Source organism: Myodes glareolus, chromosome 22 (assembly GCF_982192425.1).
Source record: "Myodes glareolus chromosome 22, mMyoGla1.1, whole genome shotgun sequence".
NCBI classification, from domain to species: domain Eukaryota; kingdom Metazoa; phylum Chordata; class Mammalia; order Rodentia; family Cricetidae; genus Myodes; species Myodes glareolus.
In genome coordinates, this window is record NC_142047.1 from 53,941,197 (window position 1) to 53,966,497 (window position 25,301).

The window sequence follows — 25,301 nt, forward strand, 5'->3', positions numbered from 1 at the left end:
CCTGTGTAGGTTTTCAAATGGCTTTCAGTCCTTACCCTCTGCCATCAGATTCCCCTCCACCAACTGGAAGGCTTATTTCATGTAAGATATGAGCAGGCGCTGGTTTAAAAATAGAGGCAGGCAGTGGGCGCCGCTCAGTGTCTCGCTAAGGCAGGCTGGTGGATGGCTCTGTAGACAGCTGCTGTGAATCCTCCTCCTTCCCTCCCCCTCCCCTCATCAAGCTCCCCTCCCAGCCAGTACCCTTCCCTTCCTTCTCCTTCCCCTACTCCCACCCCTGCTTACAGAGCAGGGCCTCCCCAGCAGGATAAGGGGCATAAAATAGGCAGGGGCCAAGGCAGCAGGAGCTCTCGCCCTTCAGTAGTCTTGGATGTTCTACACAGAACATTCCAAGTTCCATTTCTACTGAACCTCCCTGTTAGCCCTAAGGCTCCAATGTACCCCCCACGACCTTCCTAAACTCTGGACCCTCTCCAGCCACAACCTCCCTTCAGGCCCAGCCATGGCCTTGCAAGCGCCTCCCCTCCCAACACACGTCAACTCCTCCTGGCCCCCTGAACCCGTTCCCCAGCACTGTGTCTGAGTCTAACCCTTCTCCTTTATGGCTTGTGTGGACCTGCTGGCTGATGAGCATGGACCTCCCTGCTAGGCGGCTCAGCTCCCTGGAGGAGGAGGCGCTGGTTCTCTGGTCTCTGTTGCGTCTCCTGCCCACTGTCACCACATTTACTCTCTCCAGATGAATCCATCTCCTTGAAAACAGAACAGCGTCCTTCTCCTCTACACTAAGAATCCTGTTGTGCACATACACCCTGTTCTCCTTATCTCTTCCTCTTGCTGGACACCTAGGTTGGTTCCATAGCTTAGCAATCCTGCTGTCAACGTCGACGTGCAGGTGACTCTGTGGCTTGACTTGGAGTTCTTTGGTAAATCCTCCAAAATGGAAATGAAACTGCCTAGCATTGTGGGGGACTAATGGGAGCAGGGAGGCGAGAGAAGGGGAGGGGAGGGTGGGTGGAGGAAACGCTCAGTGCACATTGTATGTGAAAGTGTCCTTATGTAACCCTGTACCATGTGCATTGAGCATGACGCCAATAGGAAAAACAAAATAATCCATTATTCCCCCAGTGCTGGGCTGATCTTTAGGAGGAGCATTACCTCAGTACAACAGGGAAGAGACAGCCTCACCAGGACCTGAGGAGAAAGGTGGTGTCTCTCATGGCTTAGCTGCCCTAGCATAAGTGACCTTATGTGATTTCTTTTTTCTCCTCCTCCTTCTTTATCTTCTTTCATTTTATTATTTTTTATTTAAAACAAGGTCTCACTATGTAGCTATGGGTAGCCTGGAATGGTCTATGTAGACCAGGCTGGCCTCCCAAAAATCTCCCTGCCTTCTGCCTCCCGGGTGCTGGGATTAAAGGTGTGCATCTCCGCACGCTGCCTTATGTGACTTCTGAGGGGCTGTGGTCCCTTTCCCAAATTCCTCCTTTGTAGGGCAGGCCCAGCATGGTGGGAGCAAGACACAGCCCTGTCCTCCACTGTTGTCCCTGGGGTCTGTCTGGGAACTCCTGATTGTGGGGACCTTGGCGGTCCCTGCGGTGGGTGAGCGCTCACAGCCAGTGAGAGATAGACATGCCATGTAGGCAGAGCTTATGTGGGAGTTTTATTGAGATAAAGGGAGGGGGGGAAGGAAGAAAGAAAGAAGAATACAGAGAGAAAGATGAGGAAGAAGAAGCAAGAAAGAACCAGCCTGCGCATCTTCAGAAGAGCAGCCGGAAAAGAGATCGTGAGTGGGTGGAGCTTGTCTCTTAAAGGGACCCTTTGCACATACAGACTATGTAATGACGTAGCAGCCGAAGGACCCTGGGCTGGCCAGGGTACTACCTGGTTTCATCCTGCCAGGTGACAGGGGCCTGAATTTTAACACTAGGGAGCTCGACTAGCCCTGCCTGGGCCTTGAGGAACCCCAAGTCCTAATTTCCCCACCTGTTCCGTGCTGAGCACTAGAAGCTGGAATGAAGACTAGAAAATTCAGATTTCAGAGAGGAGTCCAGGCACCTTGTAAGCTTTTTTTTTTTCTGGAGATGTCCAATCGTTGCTTTATTCACAATGGCTTGTGTTGGAAAGAAGGAAGATTAAAACATTGCATAAAAGTCTTACAAGGTGGGGGAGGTAAAAGACTTGAATTCCCTGTCATAAATACAAATTTTCCTGTCTTTGAAAGAAAATACTAATATTTAATGTTTCTAATGAATCCCACCTTATTTTTAAACATTCTTCTTCAAACTCGTTAAGAAGGAGTTGTACTTTTTTCCCCCAATCATATCTTGGAATGAAAAGCTGCTATTGGGAGGGAGTGAAGTGCTGGGCGGTGGTGGCACATGCCTTTAATCCCAGCACTCGGGAGGCAGAGGCAGGTGAATCTCTGAGTTAGAGGCCAGCCTGGTTCCAAGAGCTAGTTCCAGGACAGGCTCTAAAGCTACAGAGAAACCCTGTCTCGAAAAATAAAAAGCAAACAAACAAAAAATCATTATGTAGACAGCACCAGCTACCAAAATTAAAAGGAAGACCTAATTCATAGTTCTAGAAAAGTCTCTAAATGTACTAACTTTGCTTTTCGACTTCTGTAATTATGTGTCTGGCTAACTGTTCTTGTTAACTGAAGTGTATCAACTCTGAACATGGTTTTTGTGCTTAAAAGCACGTCCTGAGAAAGGATCGGGCTCACTGGGATCCTGAACGCCACTCTATTGGCTTAAGCCCACGGCTAAGCAGTCTTCTCTGATGAATACCCAACAGCATAATAATAACATTGAAAAAATAAATTTATCACCTGTTACAAAAACTTTCTCTCTAGGGAGAGGGGGAACTAAGCAATGTTTGTCCCCTCTTCATAAGGTCCTAGTGGCAAACCAGACTTTGGGTTCATCAAAGTTCGCCGTGGGAGACCAATGGATTCAGGAGCTTACAGAGCAGGAGTGAAGGGTTGCTGGCTGGAGTGTGGGTACTCAAAAGCAGCCCCACTGGGAAGTTTTCGCTCAGAATGTGTGAGGGCTTCCCCATAGCTGCATACACGGTCTCCTTCTCCCTTGTCTTTCCCAACCTATAAACCCTAGCTGCCCCATCCCCCCGAGCAAAACCATGAGGCCACATTCAATTAGGGCAGAATTACATACAGCTGAATGGAAGGAAAGGCTGGATATTCAGATGAGGGTCTGATGACACTCTTTAGCTGCTCCTACCAAGAAGTACTTACAATCAACAAGCCCAGCTGTCATGAATATAAGAATCCACAGCTGGTCTTATGAGGATGGTAATTTCTTGCCTTAGAGAATAGTGCCCTGCAGTACCATCCTAGTAAAGAGAGCTAAATCCAAGTTATATACATAAGATAATTAATACGTTAATATTACTTGTGTACACACTGTCAAGCTATGAGGCTCTGTAAGTCCCAGATAAATTTTATAAAAAACACAAGACAATCTTTATATATATTCTCCCCATTGCTGCTGTTCCTTTAGAGAACCGTGACTAATACACCATCCTGGCCACCCCAACTAGCACCCCGGCAGCTGGGATAATGTGGACTTTTCCTTTGCTTAATTATTTGGTTTTGATTTTACGTTAACATTTTGATATTAACATGACATGTATTTGCTGGAAAAATAAGTTGAAAAGAACATGGAAGAATGAAGAACAAAAGCAGGAAGAAAAAAACAAAAACAAAACTGAGCCCTCATGCTACCCATGGGAGCTTTGTGGAGATCCATCAGTTTGACCCAATTCCTTCGTCAGTTTGCCCTTCATTTTGTTTTGTTTTGGTTTGGTTTTTTCATGGTTCAGATGGTTCACGGACATGTTATGTGCTAGCTTTAGATTGCAAGCCCCCTGGCCTCCCAGCTGCTGCTCATCCTCCTGGGGACTTGGCAGACTCATGTTTAGTCCAAGAAACAAAGCAGCTTGAAACACAGCAGCCGGGCCACGACTGGGGCTCAGCTGGTAGAGTGCTTGTATAACATATGCGAAGCCCTGGTTCTACCCCCAGCACTCCACAAACTGGGCACGCTAGAGTACCCCATTAGTCCCAGAGGGATCAGAAGTTCAAGGTCATCCTCTGTCTTTTGCTAAAAGAAACCCCACTGGAAACAACAACAAACAAACCCCATGAGAGCAGAGATTGGGGTAAAATTCCCAGGCTCCACGCAGGAGTTGAGCAGAGTTTCAGAAGCAATGAGGGGCACTGACACTTTTCTAAGACTTGCGAGCTATGTTTTCTGGGTATTTTTGTTCTGTGCTCCTTTGTAGCATCTAAAGTGGTACTTGGACCACATCTCCCCTGGGCTGTTACAAACGGGTTTCTTCGTATTGGTGTTGTTTCTTCCCAGTGTTAGGCTAGAGTCCCAGGGCGGATGAAAAGTCATCTGACTGCACATTGACACACACAGCTCCTAACTTACTTCTTTCCTTTGTGTGCGCACGTGTGCCTGTGCGGTGTGATGTCGTTTGTGCCGTGCTATGCTGTTTTGTGTGGATGCAGGTACTCATGTGGCTCAGGCTGACCTCAGACTTACTGCATGGCCTAGGATGACTTTGAACCAATGTTGCTTTTGTCTCTCTGGTGTTGGGATTACTGGCACGTGCGTGTATTTCTGTGCTGGGAAGAAAAATATTTTTCTCTCGTCTTTATTCCCTGAGCAATACTTATGAACTGATTCTCTGAGCAGCTTGTCAACAACAACAACAACAAAAATAAAAACTTACTCCAGTAGGCACCGGATAATACTGAAAATCATTGGTTGCCCCCACTTTGCCCAAATGTTTGTTGTTTTAGGTTTTTGTCTTGTGATCCTTGCCACACAAAACACTACACTAAAATTTCAGGTTTCATTTTTTAACACATTTGTCGTATATTAACCGTAACAAATAGCCCCCAGGCCTCAGCATAACTGACTCCATGATGGAACTACCATTCAGGTTATGAAACACAACACATAGGCCAGCTAAAACTAAAATAGAGGCCTGATCCACCAAAGCCCACAGTTCTGGGAAGGTCTCTAAATGAACTAACTTTGATTTTTAGCTTCTGTGGTTTCACTTCTGGCTAACTGCTCTTGTTCACTGAAGAATGTCAACCCAGAACACGGTTTTTGTGCTTAAAAGCTCATCCTGAGAAAGGCTCGGTACTATGCTAGAATTCTAGACACACACTGTAGTCTCTGGCCAGTTAATGAAGACTTTCTGTCGGCTTAAACCCATAGCCGAGCAGTCTTCTCTGGTGACGACCCCACAACATTGACAAATTTCTCTAAGAGAACACAGAAAGATGCAGAACACTAACAAAATGTATGATGCTTGCTTCTTTTCAGAGAAATGTCAGGAAAAGAAATGTAATTTTAGGCTTGCCACATCTTGAGTGAAATCACACAGTTCATAACTTTTGTCCCCCTTTTGTCAGAAGAGTGGGTTGTAAATGCTGACTGATTCTCAAGAAAATCATTCGATTCCAGAGTGTTTTCAAACTTCTGTCGGCTTCATCTCAAGTTGCTTGCTGCTTGATGATCACTGCAGAAGAAATAGGTCCTTTATTACCTGTTGTGGTCATACACATCGCCATCGCTGGCTCAAACATGCTCAAGACAACTAGCTTCGAGACTACTGATGCTTTCCCAGGCTATTCGCTGTGCAAATTCTCCAAACTGTGGATGATGTTTGCTCAGATACATCCAGCATGAAAGACACTATTGTGTATCCGCAGGCCAGACTTTCCTATTGATATTTAGTCTTATCACTAAATGCTGAGTTCTCTGTAAGGCTAGAAACTGGTCCATTTTAAACTTTCCTTCATGCTGGGTAGAACAAACAGGCGGTTTGCAGTAGGTCTAGTATCATGTGCTCATTGTAACAAAGTCTGAAGCTTTATCTAGCAGCCAGTTCATCTGATCAGTGTCCTGGGGGGCCTTAGAAACTTCTGGAGCTTGTCAATAGGAAAGAAAGGAGGAAACAAACCTCCAGCCACACAGTCAACTATATCTTTAAACAAGCTTCTAAGTGAGTTTGTTTCCTTTCCTGAGTTGGCATCTGTTTTCTTTGGACCACTGCTCTTGGAAATATTGACTAGAAATAGAAAGCTACTTTAACAGCAAGGTTGGGCCTGGTGTTACTGGTACAATGCCAGCAATAGAGAGACTGAGGCAGGAGGATGACTGAGAGTTCAAGGCCAGCCTCCACTGCACGTGAGAACCTGGCTAAGACATAGAAGAGCAGGTGCTGTTTATCTATGGCCTGAAGGATTTCAAAGTCATGGCTTGTACCCATTTGTTGGTGGCTGGGTTGCCGCTCTGTGGTACAGTGCTACCCTAGGATACTCAAGCGCTGGGTTGGAGTTTTAAGAATGGTGAGCGGTAACCAATTCCTGTGCTTATCTTTCCTCCTGGGAGCCTGGCTGCCAGCCTTCCACTTTGCTAGCTGCCTTCAGTAGCAGCCTTCCTTTCCACAGACTCCAAATCCCTCCTTGCCCTCCCTCCCTGGTACCTTCTCCACAGTCCTACAAGAACAGTCATCAGCATTTGATAGGAAGGGGCAAAGGACTTCCCAGTTTTGAAGGGACAGTGACAGTTAAGATTGTCATTACATACAGAATGCAAGTTTTTTGTTAGACTTGAGGATCTAGTTTCCAGCCCTGGCCTGGAGCAGGTTTGAGAGGTGCTCCGGGCAGCACCACGGTCAGCGCCCGCCAACTCAGCCGGCAGTTGTCCCGGCTTAGAAAGCTTTGAAGCAGGAAGAAGCCTCACACAGCCTCCGCCAGACGCCAGGCAAGCCTCTTCAGCCCCTTGGGGGAGGGGGGAGTGGCTATGGTCCAGAAGGGTGAGAAGATAACTTCCTAACTTTGTTTCCTAAGGAACGCACCCCGTTGGAGTTCTGTGAAAAGTGACAGGCGGTGGGTGGGTCTTTCTCCTGCCCATCCCCTTACCCCCGGTAAATAAAGACAACACAGGCTTTATTGCAGCAAAACAGAATGGCTGGCTTTAATGCTTCAAGTTTTCCATTTCCGTTCACAGGGTTTTGTTTGAAAAATAACAAAACGAGGTAAAACGAGTCAATCTATGTACAGGTCAAAAACAGGTGCTGGCCGCAGTGGCGGCGACGGAGCCCCAGCGGAGGATGGGGCCGCCCTGCAACCGCAGCACGACTGTCGTCCTGAGGAGAGAGAGTGTACACAGATGAGGGGGCACCTAGAAGCATTTGCGGTGCACAATGGATGGGCCGGCCTCGTCGTACTCCTGCTTGGTGATCCACATCTGCTGGAAGGTGGACAGCGAGGCCAGGATGGAGCCGCCGATCCACACTGAGTACTTACGCTCAGGGGGGGCGATGATCTGTAAGACAAGAGAATCAGCTGACTGCGTGTTCCCACCGCCCCCGGGTCTCCGCCCACACCAGCCACGTCACCCACCTTGATCTTCATGGTGCTGGGAGCCAGAGCTGTGATTTCCTTCTGCATGCGGTCAGCGATACCAGGGTACATGGTGGTGCCCCCAGACATGACGTTGTTGGCGTACAGGTCCTTCCTGATGTCAATGTCGCACTTCATAATGCTGTTGTAGGTGGTCTCATGGATCCCCGCGGATTCCATGCCTGGTGCCCGGGAAGAGGCAGTGTGAGCAACCACAGAGTCAGGGGACTAAGGGCACCGGGTCGAGACCCAGTACGCTGAGCTGTTGGGGAAGGGAGACAGATCCCCGGTACGCCAGTCTAACGGGTGGGCGGCTCACCGATGAAGGAGGGCTGGAAAAGCGTCTCCGGGCAACGGAAACGCTCATTGCCAATGGTGATGACCTGCCCATCGGGCAACTCGTAGCTCTTCTCCAGGGAGGAGGAGGAGGCAGCGGTGGCCATCTCATTCTCGAAGTCCAGGGCCACATAGCAGAGCTTCTCTTTGATGTCGCGCACGATCTCACGCTCAGCTGTAGGGGCAGAAGCAATAGGAAGGTCTCAGGGCAAGGCCTGGGGCGCATGCTCGCCCTCAGCGGCCCGCCCTCCGCGGGAACTGAAAGCACGCACCTGTGGTCACGAAGGAATAGCCACGCTCGGTGAGAATCTTCATCAGGTAGTCAGTAAGGTCACGCCCGGCCAGATCCAGACGCATGATGGCGTGTGGCAGGGCATAGCCCTCATAGATGGGCACATTGTGGGTGACACCGTCCCCAGAATCCAACACAATGCCTGCAGGGGAGGGGCAGTGCATGAGCGGAAGGGACCGCAGGAAGAGTAGGAACCTAACAGCTCTGGGAGAGGGCAGGGAACATCAGGGATTGGATGGGAACGGTGCAAGGCACAGAACTAAGAAGGTGGGCTGGGATGTTGGAACACTATTCAGAGTGGGTCATATATGGGCACTTACCGGTGGTACGGCCAGAGGCATAGAGGGACAGCACCGCCTGGATGGCCACATACATGGCAGGCACGTTGAAGGTCTCAAACATGATTTGGGTCATCTTCTCGCGGTTAGCTTTGGGATTCAAGGGGGCCTCGGTGAGCAGGGTCGGGTGCTCCTCGGGGGCCACGCGAAGCTCATTGTAGAAGGTGTGGTGCCAGATCTTCTCCATGTCGTCCCAGTTGGTGATGATGCCATGTTCGATGGGGTACTTCAGGGTCAGGATACCTCGCTTGCTCTGGGCCTCATCGCCCACGTAGGAGTCCTTCTGACCCATACCCACCATGACACCCTGTAGGTGGAGACATCAGACACTTGTTACTACAGACGGGCGGGGAAGCATGGGCTGTACTTGGTGAACCTACCTTTCCCTGGCAGCAGACTGACCTGGTGTCGGGGGCGGCCCACAATGGATGGGAACACAGCCCTGGGGGCGTCATCCCCGGCAAAGCCAGCTTTCACCAGGCCAGAGCCGTTGTCACACACGAGGGCGGTGGTCTCGTCTTCGTCGCACATGGTGTCTAGTTTCTGCAAGGACAAGGCCATAGCGGCGTTGAGCATTAGTGTGTGGCATGGCTTAGGGTGAAGCTCCCACCCAACCCACCTTCCCTCTGGAGATCCAGAGACTCCTTTCTTCCAGCCCCTTGCTGAAGGCCAGAGGATGCTATCCCAGCTCAAGGCTATGCTTTTGCTAAGGAAGGCAGTCTGTGGACCACACTAAATCCTCCAACTAGGTATGCAGCGGACATCCTCTGGGACCCAAGAATCCTAGCTTTACCCCACCACTGGCACTAATGCTATCCTCTCTACTTCCCAATGTCATCCGTGAAGGAGGCATTAAGTTCCGCTGCCCACCTGCCTGTCCTGTGAGAGGGTGGAGGATGCTGCCCAGGGAAGGGTAATACTGTCCTAACTAAGGAGAAGTTGCTGGTTTGAACACCCACAGCATCCCAAACTCAGAAAGGACACTTCCATCTGTCTCCTACCCCAGAGACTGGCTTGGCCTTGCTGTCTTTAGAAAAGCCTTGGGATAGCCCGGCAGTGGTGGCACTAGTACTCGGGAGGCAGACCTGGTCTACAGGAGCTAATTCCAGGACAGGCTCTAAAACTACCGCAAAACCCTGTCTCGAGGGAGGGGAAAAAAAAAAGAAAAGAAAAGAAAAGAAAAGAAAAGAAAAGAAAAGGAAAGAAAAGAAAAGAAAAGAAAAGAAAAAGGCTTGAGCTGAGGAAGTTGCCTCATGGCTAAGACAACGCTGAATCTTCAAACACATCTTCAAATCAGTCAACCAGGACCAGTAGTTCTATGGGAGAGGGCTCAGATTTGGTCCCAGCATAGAAAGGGAGAAAAGGAATGAGAGGATGAAAAGGGGGACAAAAGGGTTGGAGTGAAGGCTCAGAGGTAAAAGAGCACTGGCTGTTCTTCCAGAGGTCCTGAGTTCAATTCCCAGCAACCACATGGTGGCTCACAACCATCTGTAAAAGATCTGGTGTCCTCTTCTGTACTGCAGGATACATGCAAGAGGAACCCTGTATACATATTAAAAAATAAAAATATTTTAAAAAAAAAAGAAAGAAAAGGGGGACAAAAGATATTTCAACCAGCCAGGCAACGGTGGCGCATGCCTTTAATCTCAGCACTTGGGAGCAGAGGCAGGTGGATCTCTGTGAGTTTGAGGTCAGCCTGGTCTACAGAGCTAGTTCCAGGACAGGTTTCAAAGATACAAAGAAACCCTGTCTCATAAAAAATAAAAATAAAATTTAAAAAAAAAAAGAAATTTCAACCAGCCAGGGGCTGGTGTGGCTCAGGAGAGCACTGGCTTGCTCATTTGCAGGAGGATCTGGATTTAGTCCTCAGTGAGGGGGAGCAGAGAATATGTGGGGGAGGGGGTGGGTGGCTCTCAGAGCTCAGGCATATCCTAAATGCCGAGTCAACAGCTCAAATGGCCTGCAGATGGGTTTGGAGAAATTTGCAGAGCAAATTTCCAAATTTCCTCTTTAAACTGCCTGCCTCTAGGGCAGAGTGCAGCGCTAGCTACAGGCCCAAGGCTAATGAGCTTGCTCTGCTAGGTCCTCCGGGTGGCCCTCCCCACCTCCACCCTACCTGCTGCTCTGACTCTGGCCCTGGGTGCCGAGGGTGGGATGTGAGGTCTCACGTCCGTGTGACCGTCTGTTCCTTAGCTCAGGTTTTATATAGTCCTCGGAGCTCTCATCACACCGCCCCGAAGGAATGTTGCTGCCCTTCCCAAGCCATATTTGGGTGTCGGGCACTAGAGCCCTTCCTTCGGCTGGTTCTCAGCCTAGGTCCCCGCCCGGGTCTTCTGCACTGACCAAAGAAGGAGAGGACTGGCCCTGGCCCAGGTAGCTAGGACCTGACCGGGCCATATATGGAGAGTATCCCCAGCTGTCCACCCCTCCCAACTGCCTCCAATGCTCACTATAGACACGGGCTGGGCCAAAGGTCACTGTTTTTGCAGATGACTGGTCTTCACTTCCTAAACTCGACCTGTTTCAAAGGTCTCCCCAGCTCTGTCCACCCTGGGCACACGAGCCGCTGAGAAGGTACCGGATTCCTGACCTGACATGTTACACCCTATGTATGGGTTAACTCAGGCTACCAAGCCCTGATGCTTAAGCCCAAGGGAGGGAGCCCTGTGGCCAGGTGAGCTGGGAGGGGTCACAGACCTTAGGTAAGGATGGAAAATGAGCCCCACATTTGAATTTCATTCACTTCTCAATTCAAAGCCCCCCAAATCAGAGGTCTGATCCACATCCTCCTCCCCAGCCTCCCCCGTCCCCACAGATTGTCAGTCAGTTTAGGACATGCAGCTGTCACAGGGCAGACAACTGTTGGAGAGGGGGAGGTGGCAGCGAGAGAAGGCATGGGGGTTATGTGGCCCTGGCACAAGGCATGTGAGACCAGGGCACTAGAGCTGTCCCCTACATTCCGCAGTGTTCTCTTGAAAGGAATAGAGGGGTCAGAGTGTGTGTGTGTGTGGGGGGGGTCCCTAACTCCAGAACTCTCATTTAGTTGACTGGGTTGAGGAGATGATACCCCTTTGGTGGCACTGTGTCCCTCCCCTGGGTCTGAAAGAAGGGAGAGAGGTGGTGACGGATGTCCTAAGGGGCACCAAGACCTTACACGGGAGCCCAGGAGTGGCTTCTCCCAGGCAGACTCATCTTTATATTTAGAGGATGATGCCTGTCAACCCGGCTGCTTCCCATCCACCTTGGAGCCACCACCTGCCAGGCCTGTGTGGGTTCTATTTATACCGCTGATAGATGAGGATTTGCCTTAGGGTTTCTAGGAGCTACTTATGGAAGGTGGGGTGGGGGTGAGTAGAGGTTGTTCGTCTCTTGGCGCCTGTCTCAATTTGGGCAGGGAGGAACAGAAAGCCCAAGAAAGTGTTATGTGGCCAACCACATATTTCGGGGGTGCGTCGGAGCCAAGCCACCATGGAGCCACTCACTTTTCTGATGGCTTGAGCATTCCCAAAATAGCTGTTCACATTTGGAGTGGAGACCAGCTCAGCAGCTGGGACAGGTGCAGATGCTCTGAGGACAGAGGCCCCCACAGCTCTTCCTAAACTGTGGACTGCACAGCCTACAGAGCCACCATTAGCTCTGTGGCTTTGTCTTTACCCCACGCTGGGGCAACAGAACTACTGGAAAGAAACACGCAGCAAAGGCACAGTATCTCCAGCTTTGGGGAGTTATTTGGGCTACGAGCATTGGGAGAAATGTGCTGATACCCTTTCTGGACATCAGAGGGGCTAGGCTGTAAGTACTGCCCCAGATTCCAGCAAGTCTGCTCACTGTGACTCTTGCTTATTCCACTACAAAGTTTTCTCTGCTCAGCATGACATCAGCACATCCAAAGTCGACCTTGACCAATTGTCTGCAAACCCAGGAAACCCATTGCACCACACCTGGCACAGTAGTAAGCAGGTGCGTGGGGCAGATGCACTCTGACCTCAGCAGTACCGCCTCTTCCTTGCCTCACAAGGGCTCTCTCTGAAATCCTGGCTAGACTCAAACTCACCATCTTCCTGCCGGCCTCCCAGATGCTTGTGGGCAGGGCTGTACATTCATGCTTTTCTCTACTTTGCCCCTTCATGTCTCCCACCACCCAGAGGCAAAGGGAGCAGAGAGCAGGAAGCACTGCAATGGCAGCAGCCAGGGCAGCTCTACCTTTCTACCCTTGCAGCTCTGAAACCAGAGCCCTACGGAGGTGTACACGAGAGGTCAGAGGACAGTTCTGAGGAGTTGGTTCTCTCCTTCCACCTTCATGTAGATCCTGGGGGCTGAACTCAGGCTGCCAGGTTTGCCGTGCTTGCCCGCTGAACCGTATGCTGGCCCCAGAAACTGTCTCCTATGGAGTAAAACACCCCTTGTTTTTATTAAGGTCACAGTTCATCAAAATGCGGATCTGTACAAGGGACCTAGATCTAGCAGGTGAGGAAAAACTTTTGGCAAGGCTTTGCTGAGAACAGAGTCACGGTGTGCAAAGCACCCACCACACCTCGTAAGAAACAAAAGGTGGTTCGGCACACCAGGCCCATCGAAACAGGAACCCAAGGCTTTCTGGTTAGTTACTTGTATTTTCTTCACATGAAGAAAAAGGGACATGCCTTTAAAAAAATGTTCTGGCCAGGGCTAATGGTGCACACTTGTAGTTCCAGCACTTGGGAGGCCGCGGTACGAGAGAGCCAGAGCTGCATACCGAGATCTTATCTTAGAAGAAGCTTGTTACTCAGTCATAAGTGGCTTTTAGACATAAAGCAAAGAAAACCAGACTACAGTTTATAATCCTAGAGAACCTAGACAACAAAGAGGACCCTAAGAGAGACATACATGAAAAATAGAAAAAGATTAAGATCTCCTGAGTAAACTGGGAGCGTGGAGATCATGGGAGAGGGCAGAAGGGGAGAGGAAAGGAGGGGAGTGGAGAAAAATATATAGCTCAATAAAAACAATTTTAAAATGTTTTATATGTATATATTGTATAATACACATATATGTAGAAATTGTATAATATATGTATATCTGAAAAATACAGATAACACATATCCATATTGTATGGCATATACACATATAATGTAAACATACATACAATATATACATGATATATATGTACACAATATATACTTTTTAGTACATATGGTGTTTAATATGTAGGTTCTTGTCATCTTGAGACAGAATCTCACTATATAGCAGTGGCTGGCTGGCTTAGAGCTCTCTATGTACACTAGGCTGGTCTCAAATTCAGATTCACCTAGCTCTGCCTCCCAAGAACTAGGATTAAAGGCATGTGCCACTAGGTCATAAGTGGACTTTTTATATATGAATATATAGTCATTCTGAGGACAGAATGGGAGTGGGTAGAGGAGGCCGTAGTTAGCCTGGAAACACTCAAGAATATGGGACCACGACAGTCTAAGATGTCATGAATCTATCGGAGATTTCTGGCCTTTCCCACAGTAGCCAGTCAAGAGAATGAAACATTGAGAATCTGCCTCTAGGCCCCATACAGGCCACCAGGGCTTCTTACTGGGGTTTATAGAACAACATCTATGGGTAAACTGGCCTCGGCACACAGAGTTTGTAAAAGGATCGACCAGGGGGAGACTGGAAACATGAAACTGACGACTCAGGCTCACGGAGTCAATACTGAGATTCCAGCCAACGCGTCTGGCAGCAGTGACAATTTCCTGATGGTGCAGAAAGCCACACACATCTTCCTGAGAATAGTGCATGAAGACTCATCCACTGTTGATGGGTGTGGTGTCCTCTAATCCCAGGATTTAGGAGGCAGATGGATCTGAGTCTGAGCCTGGTTTACTAGAGTGGATTCTAGATCATCCAGAGTTATAAGACCCTATCGTAATGTTTTTGTTTGTTTTAATCAATGTAAAAAGCATTCCCAATGAGTGACCACCTATCAACTCTCATGAGTTAAGACCCACTGTTTTGTTTCTCAGACACATAGTAAGTCAGTAAAATCTTATATCCACTTTGCTAAGCTTGGCTCTGGCTCTAACCTAAAAAGATATCAACCATCCCAGAGAGACTCCTCAGTGCACCATACCCAGAGTCACAGTGACTCCAGAGACTGATTAGGGCAATCTTTAAAAAAATTACTTTCCTTAATTTTTTTAAATCAAAATATAATTAAATTATTTCTCCCTTCCCATGCCCCTCTAATACCTCACATTACTCCCTGTCCCCTGCTCTCAAATTCATCATCTCTCTTAACTGTTAACCTAAATATATAAGCACAACATGCTCCATCCATATAATATTACTTCTATGTGTATGATTTAAGGACTGTTATTAGATAACCAATTAGGGGCAGGGGAGGCAATCTGTTTTGTTTCTTAAGACAAGATCTTGCTTTGTTGGCCAGCTGGCTTTGAACTCAGTATCTTCTGTCTCAGGCTCTGGTGTTGGAATTACAGGTGCATGTCACCAAACGTGACTTAATCTTACAATCCTGGAACAGGAGAGCAGGCCTGAGCCAGCAGGCCTGGAATAGCTGAACAACAGGAGCAAGACTGAGCCAGTGACCTGGGCTGGAGCAGGCCTGAGGCAGCAAACTCCACAGAGCAAGACTGAGTCAGAGACCTAGGTCAGAGTGGGCCTGAGACGGCAAGCTCCACAGGAGTGGAGTGGATCCAGACCAGAGACATTTGCGGAGGTAGGACTGAGCCAGCAACCTAGGCTGGAGCAAACCTGAGAACACAAACTCCACAGGAGCAGGTACAGGGGAGCAACTGTTGAGCGAGTGAGTCAGAGTCAGAGACCACTGTGGGTCCAGGCATGAATCTGGGACCTTTGAGGGAGTAGACCTGAGCCAGGACCCCTGAGGGTCTAGGCATGAGTCTGGGACCTCTGAGGGAGTAGTCAGCCTAAGCCAGGTCCTCTACGGGTCTGGGCGTACTCGAGTCTGGGACCTCTGAGAAAAAACCAGGTCCAGGCCTGAGGTCTGGGATCTCTGCAGGAGTAGGCCTGAGTCAGGTCCTCTGTGGGTCTGGACGCACCCAAGTCTGGGACCTCTGAGGAAAAAGACCTTTGCAGGAACAACCCCAAGCCAGGGACTTCCACACGAACAGATCCAGACCAAGGACATTTACAGAAACAGGTCTGAGCTGCCAACTTAGACCAGAGCAGGCCTGAGAAACCAAAATCCAGACCCAGAAAGGCCATTATCACATGTACTCACTCATAAATGGTTTTAAAACATAAAACCAAGAAAACCAGCCTACAAATCACAATCCCAGACAACCTGGACAACAATGAGGACCCTAAGAGAGACATACATGGATCTAATCTACATGGAAGGAGAAAAAGATAAGATCTCCTGAGTAAATTGGGAGCATGGGGACCTTGGGAGAGGGTTGAAGGGGAGGGGAAAGGCAGGGAGAGGAGCAGAGAAAAATGTAGAGTTCAATAAAAATCAATTTAAAAAAAAAAAGGAGAAAAGAAAAAACAATCCTCAGAACAGGTATAAAGTGCACAAGGAGTCAGTGCCAGAGAGAAACTGCCTGCCTCCTTGGACCAAGGAAGGCTGGAGAAAGGGCAGCCACACAGATACAAGGGCGACTTCAAGTGGAAAATGAGAGGAAGATACCTTACAACTAAAAGAAAATTAGGGTTATGCCCCAATTTTATATTACAGCTCCCACATAAAGCATGAAAAAAGCTTGCTTCCACAAATGAAACTATATACACTTCAAGTTGATTAAAACCTCGTTTTTTAAGACTCAAATTTTTATAAGCAAACATTTATACAAATTTTAGAAACAACTATTTTTACAAATGTTACATCTGTCCCTGGACATAATATTCATAATTTGCTTTTAGAACAAACTCAAAGTAAGGGTTGGACTTCAGGCTTCCCAGCTGCTCAGCTTGAAGCAGGTCCTTCACCTCTGGCAAGTACTCGCTGAGCTGGATGCCTGCAAACAGAGGACACAGTCACTGCCCAGGGAATGAGAGGCTGGAGGTGCCCACTGAGCTAAGGTGCCCCACACGGGAGCCTCCTCCCAGTCGCACTGCCCTCTGTCCGACAACGGCCTCTTCAGAGCCACCTGCAGGCTTTCACTGGGAAAAGCAGCGACTCCAGGTGAGGTCTGTAGTAGAGTCTGCAATTTTCATTTTCTACAGTTTAAGACACCTTTAATCCCAGCACTCGAAGACAGACGCAGGCGGATCTGAGTTTGAGGCCATCCTGGTAACTGAGTTAGTTCTAGTTCCAGGACAGTCAGAGCTACACAGAGAAGCCCTGTCTCAAAAAACCACAAGACATTCCTTCAATACGGAAGTTTTCAACTAGCAGTCATTTCTGTGCTGCCCTATTTGGGGAAGAAGGTAACAGAAACACTGTCAGGAGCTAGCCACAATACTGAAAAGGTGTCATAGTTTAACCTGGGTGCCTGCCCTTCCAGCACACAGGAGGCTGAGGGAGGAGGATCCCTTGAACCCGAAAGTTCAAGCACAAGGCATAAAACATTCTCTTATTTTTATTTCTTAATTGAATTTTAGTTTTAATGTCTAAGATGGATGTGTATATCTATCTTGCAATTTCACTTTTAAAAAGATTTTATGTTTTAGAGAATGGCATGTGAGCATTTTGCTTGCAAGTCTGTGTGTGCACGTGTGCCCTGTGTCCTCAGAGGTCAGGTGTTCTATTCCCTAGAAATGGAATTACAGATGGTTGTGAGCCGCCATGTGGGTGCTGGGAATCAAACTCAGCTCCTCTGGAAGAACAGCAAGTGCTCTTAACTGTTTAGCCATCTCTCCAGCACCAATTTTTAATTTTTAAATTAATTTTCTTTAAAAAATTATTTATTGAGGCATTTGTTTTATGTGTATGAGTGTTTTGCTTGCAAGTATGAATGTTCGCCACATAAGTGCCTGGTGCCTGCAAAGGGGAGGACTTCAGATTCCCCGGGACGGGAGTTACAAACAGCTGTGAGTCACCATGTGGATGCTGGAATTGAACAAACGTTCTTAACTGAAGAACCACCTCTCTAGTGTGTGTGCGTGTGAAGGTCAGATGACAGTTTTTGGGAGTTGGTTGTCTCCTTCACCATATGGGTCACGGTGACTGAATTCGGGACCTCAGGTGTGGTTAAAGTGTCTTTACCTGCTAGGCGTGCTCAGCAGCCCTTGTTCTTATTTCATGTGTATGTTTGTGCCATGTGTGCGCGGGTGATTATGGAGGCCAGAAGAGGGTTCTGTTTACTAAGGAACTGGAGTTACAGGCAGTTGTGAGCTGCCTGCCATGCGACTTTTCCTGTTAGAACCAGAGTCTGTGTCATCGGGTGGAGAACTGCACCTTAATCCTGGTCCCCAGTGCAGAGAGCAGAAAAGCAGCTCCACTGAGAAGCAGCTTCATCCCGTGGTGATCTTGTTTCATCTGACCCTCTGTGCCATGTCAATGTTGGCAACACCCAATTCCCATGGTATCCAAAACCAACAAACAACGGTCCTTCCTTCCTTCTTTTGTGCCTTTTGGAAACAAGGTTTCTCTGTCTAAGTCTTAGAATTCCCTTTTTAGACCAGGCTGGCTTCAGACTCACAGAGATCCTCTGCCTCCTGAGTGTTGAATTAAAGACATGCTCCAGCACTCCTGGCTGCGACATTTAATTTCTAACAGTTAATAAACCACTTACCATCTTTTATAAGTTTCTGCAAAATCTTCACAAACACACTGTCTTTAGAGACTTCAATTGGATCATCTTTGCCGTCTGAACTAGACCAGCTGGAAGAGAAAATCATGAGGAAAGCTGAATCAACCTGGCAGCTGAGACAAAGGGTTTTGTTTGCTGCTGTGGTTTTCTCTTGATGGCCGTGGGATGGAGTGTCAAGTTCTGTGATCCTGCTTCAAGTTACCAAATAATGGGCTTTAAATATGGGGCCCATCTAACTCTGTTTTGACCTAAGCTACACTGGCAGCAGACGCCATGCCATCGCTACCAACACACAGTTTTAAAAAGACTTTCCCGACTCCCCCCCCCCCCCCCTGGCCCCCGGCCCCGGGGTTGGAGTGGGGGTGCACAGCATTTCGCTATGCAGTGCAGTATATAGTGCAGGCTGGCCCTGAGCTCCTGACCCTCATGTCTCAGCCTCTCAAGAGCTAGAATTACAGGTGTGTATTATGATACCTGGTGTGAGGTGTCTTTCTGAAGAAAACGCTCCAAGTAACAAACCCAGTCAGTATCATGAAATGCTGCCTGTTTTAGCACAGTAGTAGAAACAATTTTCAGCAAATTCCCTTTCCTGAACATGAGTGCACAGCAACAAAGTGAAGAAGAGTGGACCCGAACACACAGCACTGCCTCCTGGTGCTAAAGGTACAGGCATAGGCAGCCTAAAACTCAAACTAGAAGCTAGGACAAGAGCTAGCAAGATGGCTCAGTGGGTAAACACACTTGCCATGCAAGTCTGATGACCCACGCTTGATACCTGGTAAAGGTATGTGGAAGGAGAAAACTGATTCTAGAACACTGCTCTCTGACCTCTACATGTGCTATAGCCTGCCTGTGCGTGTGCATAAGTGCAAACAGACAGACACACACAGACACACAGACACAGACACAGACACAGACACACACACACACACACACACACACACACACACACACACAGAACTTAAAAAAGATTTTAAACCAGGACAAGTTCTCATGAAAATCACACCCATATGGCGGCTCCCAATGATCTGTGACTCTAATTCGGGGGTAACACCTGCTGACCTCTGTGGGCACCAGGCACACATGTGTTGCACAGACATACACTCAGAAAAACATTTAAAGACATAAACTAAATCTTAAAAATAAAATAAAAGCCAGGTGGTGGTGGCGCACACCTTTAATGCCAGCACACAGGAGACAGAGGAAGGCAGATCTCTGTGAGTTCAAGGCCAGCCTGGTCTACAGAATGAGTCCCAGGACATCCAAGACTACACAAAGAAACCCTGTCTCAAAAATCCCAGAAGAGCTAGGTGGTGGCACACGCCTTTAATCCAAGCACTCAGGAGCCAGAGGCTGTTGGATCTCTGTGAGTTTGAGGACAGTCTGGTCTACAGAGCGAGTTCCAGGAAAGTCAGGACAGACAAGGCTATACAGAGAAACCCCATTTTAAAGGACAAAACAAAACAGCAAGATTACCAATGAAACTACTACTACGTTCAAAGCATGCTGAAATACCCAGAAGCAGGTAAGCTCGACTGAGCACCAAGTTACAGGTCTGATGGGAGCAGGTCCTGCCTGTGGACCTGGTGCCCCAGCAAGGTCTTACTCATCTCTCTGCAGTGCTCTGCACAGGATCTCCAGCTTCAGCTCATCGATGCTCACATCTTCCTCCTTCACAGCAAAGCACAAAACACAACAACCCCTAATTAACACTGTTGTTCTGCATTAATTCATGACCACCACCGCCATCTATAGAATTTATTTTTTATGTTTATGAATATTTTGCTTGTATATGTGTAAGTGCACTGCAAGTGTGCAGGATGCACAAGGAGGCTAGAAAAAGGGCACAGGATCTTCTGGAACTGGAGTTACAGATAGTTGTAAGCTGCCATGTGGGTGCTAGGCACACACCTGGGTTCTCTGCAAAAGGAGCAAGAGTTCTTAACTTCTGATACACTTCTCCCAGTCCCCTGTCCCCTCTTTCTTTAAAGTGTTAGTACTGCTGATATCTGTGCTGACTTCAGATCACTCTGAGTGCATCAGGAACACTAAGAGGTAGAGATTATTAAAGGGGTTATACAGGGGAAATCCTAGTGAGTAAAGTGTTTGCCTTGCAAATGAGAGGATCTGACCCTGGAACGCATGTACAAATGTTGGGTGAGGTGGTGCATACTTGTAATCTCAGCAGTGGGGAGGGAGAGAATGGAGGATCCCTGGGTCTCACTGGCCAGTGTAATCTAATTGGTGAGCTTCAGGGCAACAAACAAACTTGTCCCAGAGGATGTGGATGGTGCTCCTGAGGATGATATTCAAGGTTGTCTGTTGTGGGAACTCCTGTCCTCTGACCTCCACACCCAAGTGCACAGATGTATATATGCATACGTAAACACGAACGCACAGAACAAAAACACTGTGAGCTTAGCAGCTGGGAGACGGGAGGCTGAATTAAGGACCGCTGTCACACCAATATCCAGTCTCAACCCCACCCCCCAGTTCCAAAATGGGCCAAAGGGAAGGCACAGCAATGGACAGCACTTTCTGCTCTTAGAAAACTGGATGTGGTTTCTGGCATCCAGAGGGCAGGTGACAACTGTCTGTAAATTCAGTTTCAGGGAATCTGACACGCTCTTCTGGCCTCTATGGGCATTGCACACGCATGACACACTTAACTGTACACAGGCAAATATTCATATACATAAAAAAATTCCACAACAAAATAAGGTATGGAAAGAGTTAACATTATGACTCTAAGGCCCACTGAACAACGTGTGATCGCACAGCCAGGAAGCAGAAGCACTGATCCTTCTGCACGTGCTCCATGGCCTTTGAAGGCAGAAAGGCGGCTTCCATTAGGTGGCTATAGAAGACCTCAAGACTTTGAAAAGCTCCGTTAAAAAACACTCCAGGGACCAATGCTCAGCAGCTGTGGGCGTTTGCCAGCAAGTCAAATGACCTGAATTTACTCTTCGGAATCTACCTGTTGAGGAGAAAACCAACTCCAGCCAAGCTCCACAGGTAACACATAGATACCCATCCCCAATCCCCCACCCCCACCCCACCCCACCCCCGTGCACAGAAAAGGCCACCTGGAAATGTGAGCGGATTCTCTAGAACTGGTGTTTGCTGTCAGCTCTTTTAACAGTCTGATTGGCTGGCTGTCTTCCAAGAGCCACAGGGAAGTAACCTTAGGCTCTTAACCAAAACTCACAGAGATCCGCCTGCCTCTGCCTGCTGAGTGCTGGGAATAAACGTGTGTGCCACCATACCCAGCTAGACAGAGTGATTTCTTACCTCATCAATATATTCCAGCAAGTCCAAGGCTTTCTTAAAATCATATTCATTGGCTCTCCTGTTTTCCTCACATATGTATAGCTGCAACAAGTTCCAAGATAGAAGATTAACCAGAAAAGTTTATGAAGAAAATAAGTCACGGATTTCTTTGATATTATCTGCACATAGCTTTGTGGCCAAGAACAGTGTCACATTCGGGAGCTATATTCTGGTTAATGTGTCTAACAACATATATTCTAAACCAGGAATTCATTTGTATAACAGGACATACATTCTTTTTAAAATGCCAGAAATTTTAGGTTAAGAATATAGTGTAAACTTTTCAGCAGGCTTCATGTACAATCTCTGACATAAATTCCTGCTCTTGGGCTCAGAGGGCCACTCAGCTCATGGCTTTTGGAATCCTACTCTTTGAAATGGCTTTAAAAACTACAACCTAGCATACAGCTGGGCTTAGTGTGAGTACCTGCCTGGCCTATGAGGCCCCGAGTTCTAATGTTCAACACTGTAAAAGCAAACTAACACTTCCTGAGTGATCCAGTCTCCCTGGTGAATCAGATGCCAGATAACTGTACACGTTCCTCAAAATCCTGCCATCTTCTAATCAATATGAGTTTTTCCTATCTTCCTCTGCTAATAATATATGTAATAGGACATATTTAATTCTTAAAAATTGTATATAATCCTTTAATAATATAAAAATCTTTTACAAATAACCTATCTCATAGTTTTCATGGCCACACAGGCTTAACCCTAACACTTTGCGAATCCCTTTGCCTCCACCTTTGACGCTGGAGAGTAGCATTCAAACGGAAGATGTATCTCAGCGAGACTGGCACCACACTTTCCTTCTCAGCGACATAGGAAAGACTGGTGCTACAGCGGGCATTTTAGCTCTCTCACGGAAGTGCTCTCAGAAGAGGGCACCATTCAGAAGCTCTGTGGCCGACAGTGCCCTACACTCAAGACTCTGGCCTGCTTACTTTCCTTTACGATTAGAGCAGACCCAGGGTGAAATGCCTGAGAGGAGGAGGAGGCCGTGTGCAGACACCAGCTGCCCGTCCCACGCGACCGAGATGCTCTGTCTTGCCTTGGATCATCTGGAAGTCAGGGAAAGGTGAAGGCAGCGCCTGCAGCTTGTGCATCTCAGCTCCTCACACACACCTTTGCTAACAAGAGTCTGCAGAGGGGACTCTGGGGGGCCAATTACCTCACAGCACACACTCCTATTCTGAGAAAGCAACTACCATGATTCCTACTAGTTCCTAGGATGAGCACCTGCACCTGGAGGGCCAGGGGAGCTGCATCCTGCTAAATCTTCCTGCATCTAATGGCTTTTCTAGGGAAAAGGTCTCTGGCAGGTAGGAGGAGGAAGAAGATCCTGTTGGGAGTTCCACAGTATGGTCTAGAAAACCCAGGCCTGTTGAGTATAGAAACACGACAGGGCTGTGACGTACAACACTTACACTGATGAGCTGCGGGGCGGTCAACACAGGCATTGCGCTAAGACTCAGCTGTCTCTCGGTCAGCAGCTGCTCTGGCAGGGTCTCCTGGTGGAGCAGGAAGCGCTCTTGCTCAGCCATTGCTGGTGATCAAGAACAATGATGAGATTTTCACTTCTGCTATCAGTCAAATGCATATAAAAGCCAAAGAGCTCTAAGGCAATTCACTGCTACCCCAGCATCTCCAGATGTGATGTCAGTAACTTTGCTCATTCTCTACTGACAACAGCAGATTTACTGTCTGATCCTGGGTTTATACATGACCACAGCAGCAGAAAAAGGCTGCAGAGAGAGAAAGCTACTCATATACCTCAGGAGGTCTGAGCCCCAGCTACAAGCCCTACTTTAGGGCTCTCAGTTAAACAGCATGGCAGTACCATGCAGAAACCACGATATATCAGAGGAAACACAAACCCTGGGTGTGCGTGCACCTGTATAATAATGGCTGACTCTCCATCAGCTACGGTTCCAGGCTTCTGCATGTGACAGACTCTCTGCCCCATGCACTGGGCTGCTGGGGAGGGGACGGACTGCTGTCTGTTCACCTCAGCCATCACCAGCTGAGGCACCGCATCGCTGCTCATACAGGAGCAGTCTCCCACAAACTGCCAGGGAGCAAGACGAAACCAAAACCACAGCAGTTCCTTTAGCAGGGGGAACTTCCAACCAAACACGACTCTCCTGTCTCCATAATTTAAATTACTCATATAACCAAAATTTACTTATTTAATTTTAAGACCTAGGTCTGCCATCTCCTACCTCTTGAGTCCTAGGATTAAAGGCATACACAATCATATCTAGTTCTTTCCCTTTTTTTGAGACAGGTGTCGCATAGCCCAGGCTGGCCTTCAGTTTACTATGTAGCCAAGACCGTCCTTAAAACTCCAGTTCTGGGGGCTGGAGAGACGGCTCAGAGGTTAAGAGCACTGACTGCCTTTCCAGAGGTCCTGAGTTCAATTCCCAGCAACCACACAGTGGCTCACAACCATCTATAATGAGATCTTCTGCCCTCTTCTGGCCTGCAAGCATAGAGACAGACAGAACACTATATATAGAAGATAAATTAAAACATTAAAAAAAAAAAAACTCCAAGGTGCAGTGATCACAGGTTTATGTCGCCATGCCTGGCTTTCCTCCTCTACCCACTCCACCCCGTTCTATCATAGGGAAGCTGCGGGCATCATGACATTTGAATTCTGAGTATTTCATATCTTCAGTATGTATTTATTCCCAACACTCAGGAGGCAGAGGCAGATGAATCTCTGAGTTCAAGGCCAGCCTGGTCTACAGAGTGAGTTCCTGGACAACCAGGGCTACACAGAGAAACCCCGTCTGAAAAAACAAAAACAAACAACTAGAATAAGGACACCTAATCACAAAGAGCATTATCAGGCCAAGTCACAGCATTCCTACGGCCACGGATGACTACAGGCAGACACAGTGCAACTGACTCCACGCCTTCTCATTCTGCCTCCTACTCACCCTCAATCTTCTCCTGCAGCGTGTCCTCCGAAAGGTCTGACGCTAATGCAGCCAGTTTACTCAAGCCGAGAAGGGTTTTTTTCTTTGCAAAGTAACGGGTTTCCATATTTGCCAAACCAAGCAGTGTCGTATGAGCCTACAATAAACAAAACAAGAAAAAAAACATAAGACGCTCTTGAAGTAGTTCACAAATACCGAACCCAGTTCTTCTCAAAGCGGGCTGGAAGAAGACACTGGTAAGCAGCGTACCTACCTGGGGTCAGTGCAAAGCACTAAGCAACACACATCCAACTCTCAAGCACTGGAAAGGGAGACTTAGAAAATATACACTCCACAACAACTGTGTATTCGCTTAGCATCCTGTCACGAGCACTTTAATTTGCACTGTTTGTACTCATAATCGAGTGTTATGTATGTGTTTCTGTTTTGCACATGCATGTATGTGTATACGCAGGCCCGAGATGCTTGGTGTCTATCAGTTGCTCTCCAGTTTCTTTTATGAGGCGGGATCTCTCACTGAACTTGGAGCTCACAGACGGAAGGCTAGCTGTCCCGTGGACTCCAGGGATCTGCCCATCTCTGCCTTTCCAGTAGGAGATTACATGTGTGCGCTCCAGGTCTGGCTCTTCACAAGGGCTCTCAGGATCCCTACGCAGGTCCTTACATTTGGGTAGCAAGCACTTTACTGAGACATCTTCCTGGATACCATGATTTGAATTTTTATTAGAAATCATTAATAAGAAATGACTTTTATATAAAATTACTACTAAAATGTTTGTAATTTTCAAAATTGTAACAGACTAAGAACAGAGACCGACAAATGAGTATCAGAAGTAAGACAACACCATTTCAATGATATGAGAGATTAAGAGGAATGAATGCTGGTGAGATTATGCCCACCCCCCT

The 25,301-nt window shown here is 47.8% G+C and overlaps 2 protein-coding genes across 2 annotated transcripts in view; both read right to left on the minus strand.

The window, feature by feature from the left end:
• Window positions 1–6,990: 6,990 nt before the first annotated feature.
• Acta1 (actin alpha 1, skeletal muscle) lies at window positions 6,991–10,683 on the minus strand. Its single transcript, XM_048450228.3, has 7 exons — window positions 10,530–10,683; window positions 8,816–8,956; window positions 8,396–8,720; window positions 8,056–8,217; window positions 7,767–7,958; window positions 7,448–7,629; window positions 6,991–7,370 (listed from the first exon to the last, which is right to left on the minus strand). The coding sequence occupies exons 2-7, from the start codon at window positions 8,942–8,944 to the stop codon at window positions 7,227–7,229; spliced, it is 1,134 nt and encodes a 377-aa protein (XP_048306185.1). The 5' UTR covers window positions 8,945–8,956; window positions 10,530–10,683; the 3' UTR covers window positions 6,991–7,226.
• A 5,479-nt stretch (window positions 10,684–16,162) lies between these two features.
• The window catches only part of Nup133 (nucleoporin 133), a 42,730-nt gene continuing 33,591 nt past the window's right edge, over window positions 16,163–25,301 (minus strand). Inside the window, exons 21-26 of the mRNA XM_048450225.3 lie at window positions 24,396–24,531; window positions 22,878–22,996; window positions 21,412–21,492; window positions 19,727–19,791; window positions 18,103–18,191; window positions 16,163–16,383 (exon numbers count right to left, since the gene is read on the minus strand). Coding sequence (XP_048306182.3) covers window positions 16,247–16,383; window positions 18,103–18,191; window positions 19,727–19,791; window positions 21,412–21,492; window positions 22,878–22,996; window positions 24,396–24,531 — 627 coding nt within the window. The 3' untranslated portion in view covers window positions 16,163–16,246. The remainder of the gene's footprint in view (window positions 16,384–18,102; window positions 18,192–19,726; window positions 19,792–21,411; window positions 21,493–22,877; window positions 22,997–24,395; window positions 24,532–25,301) is intronic.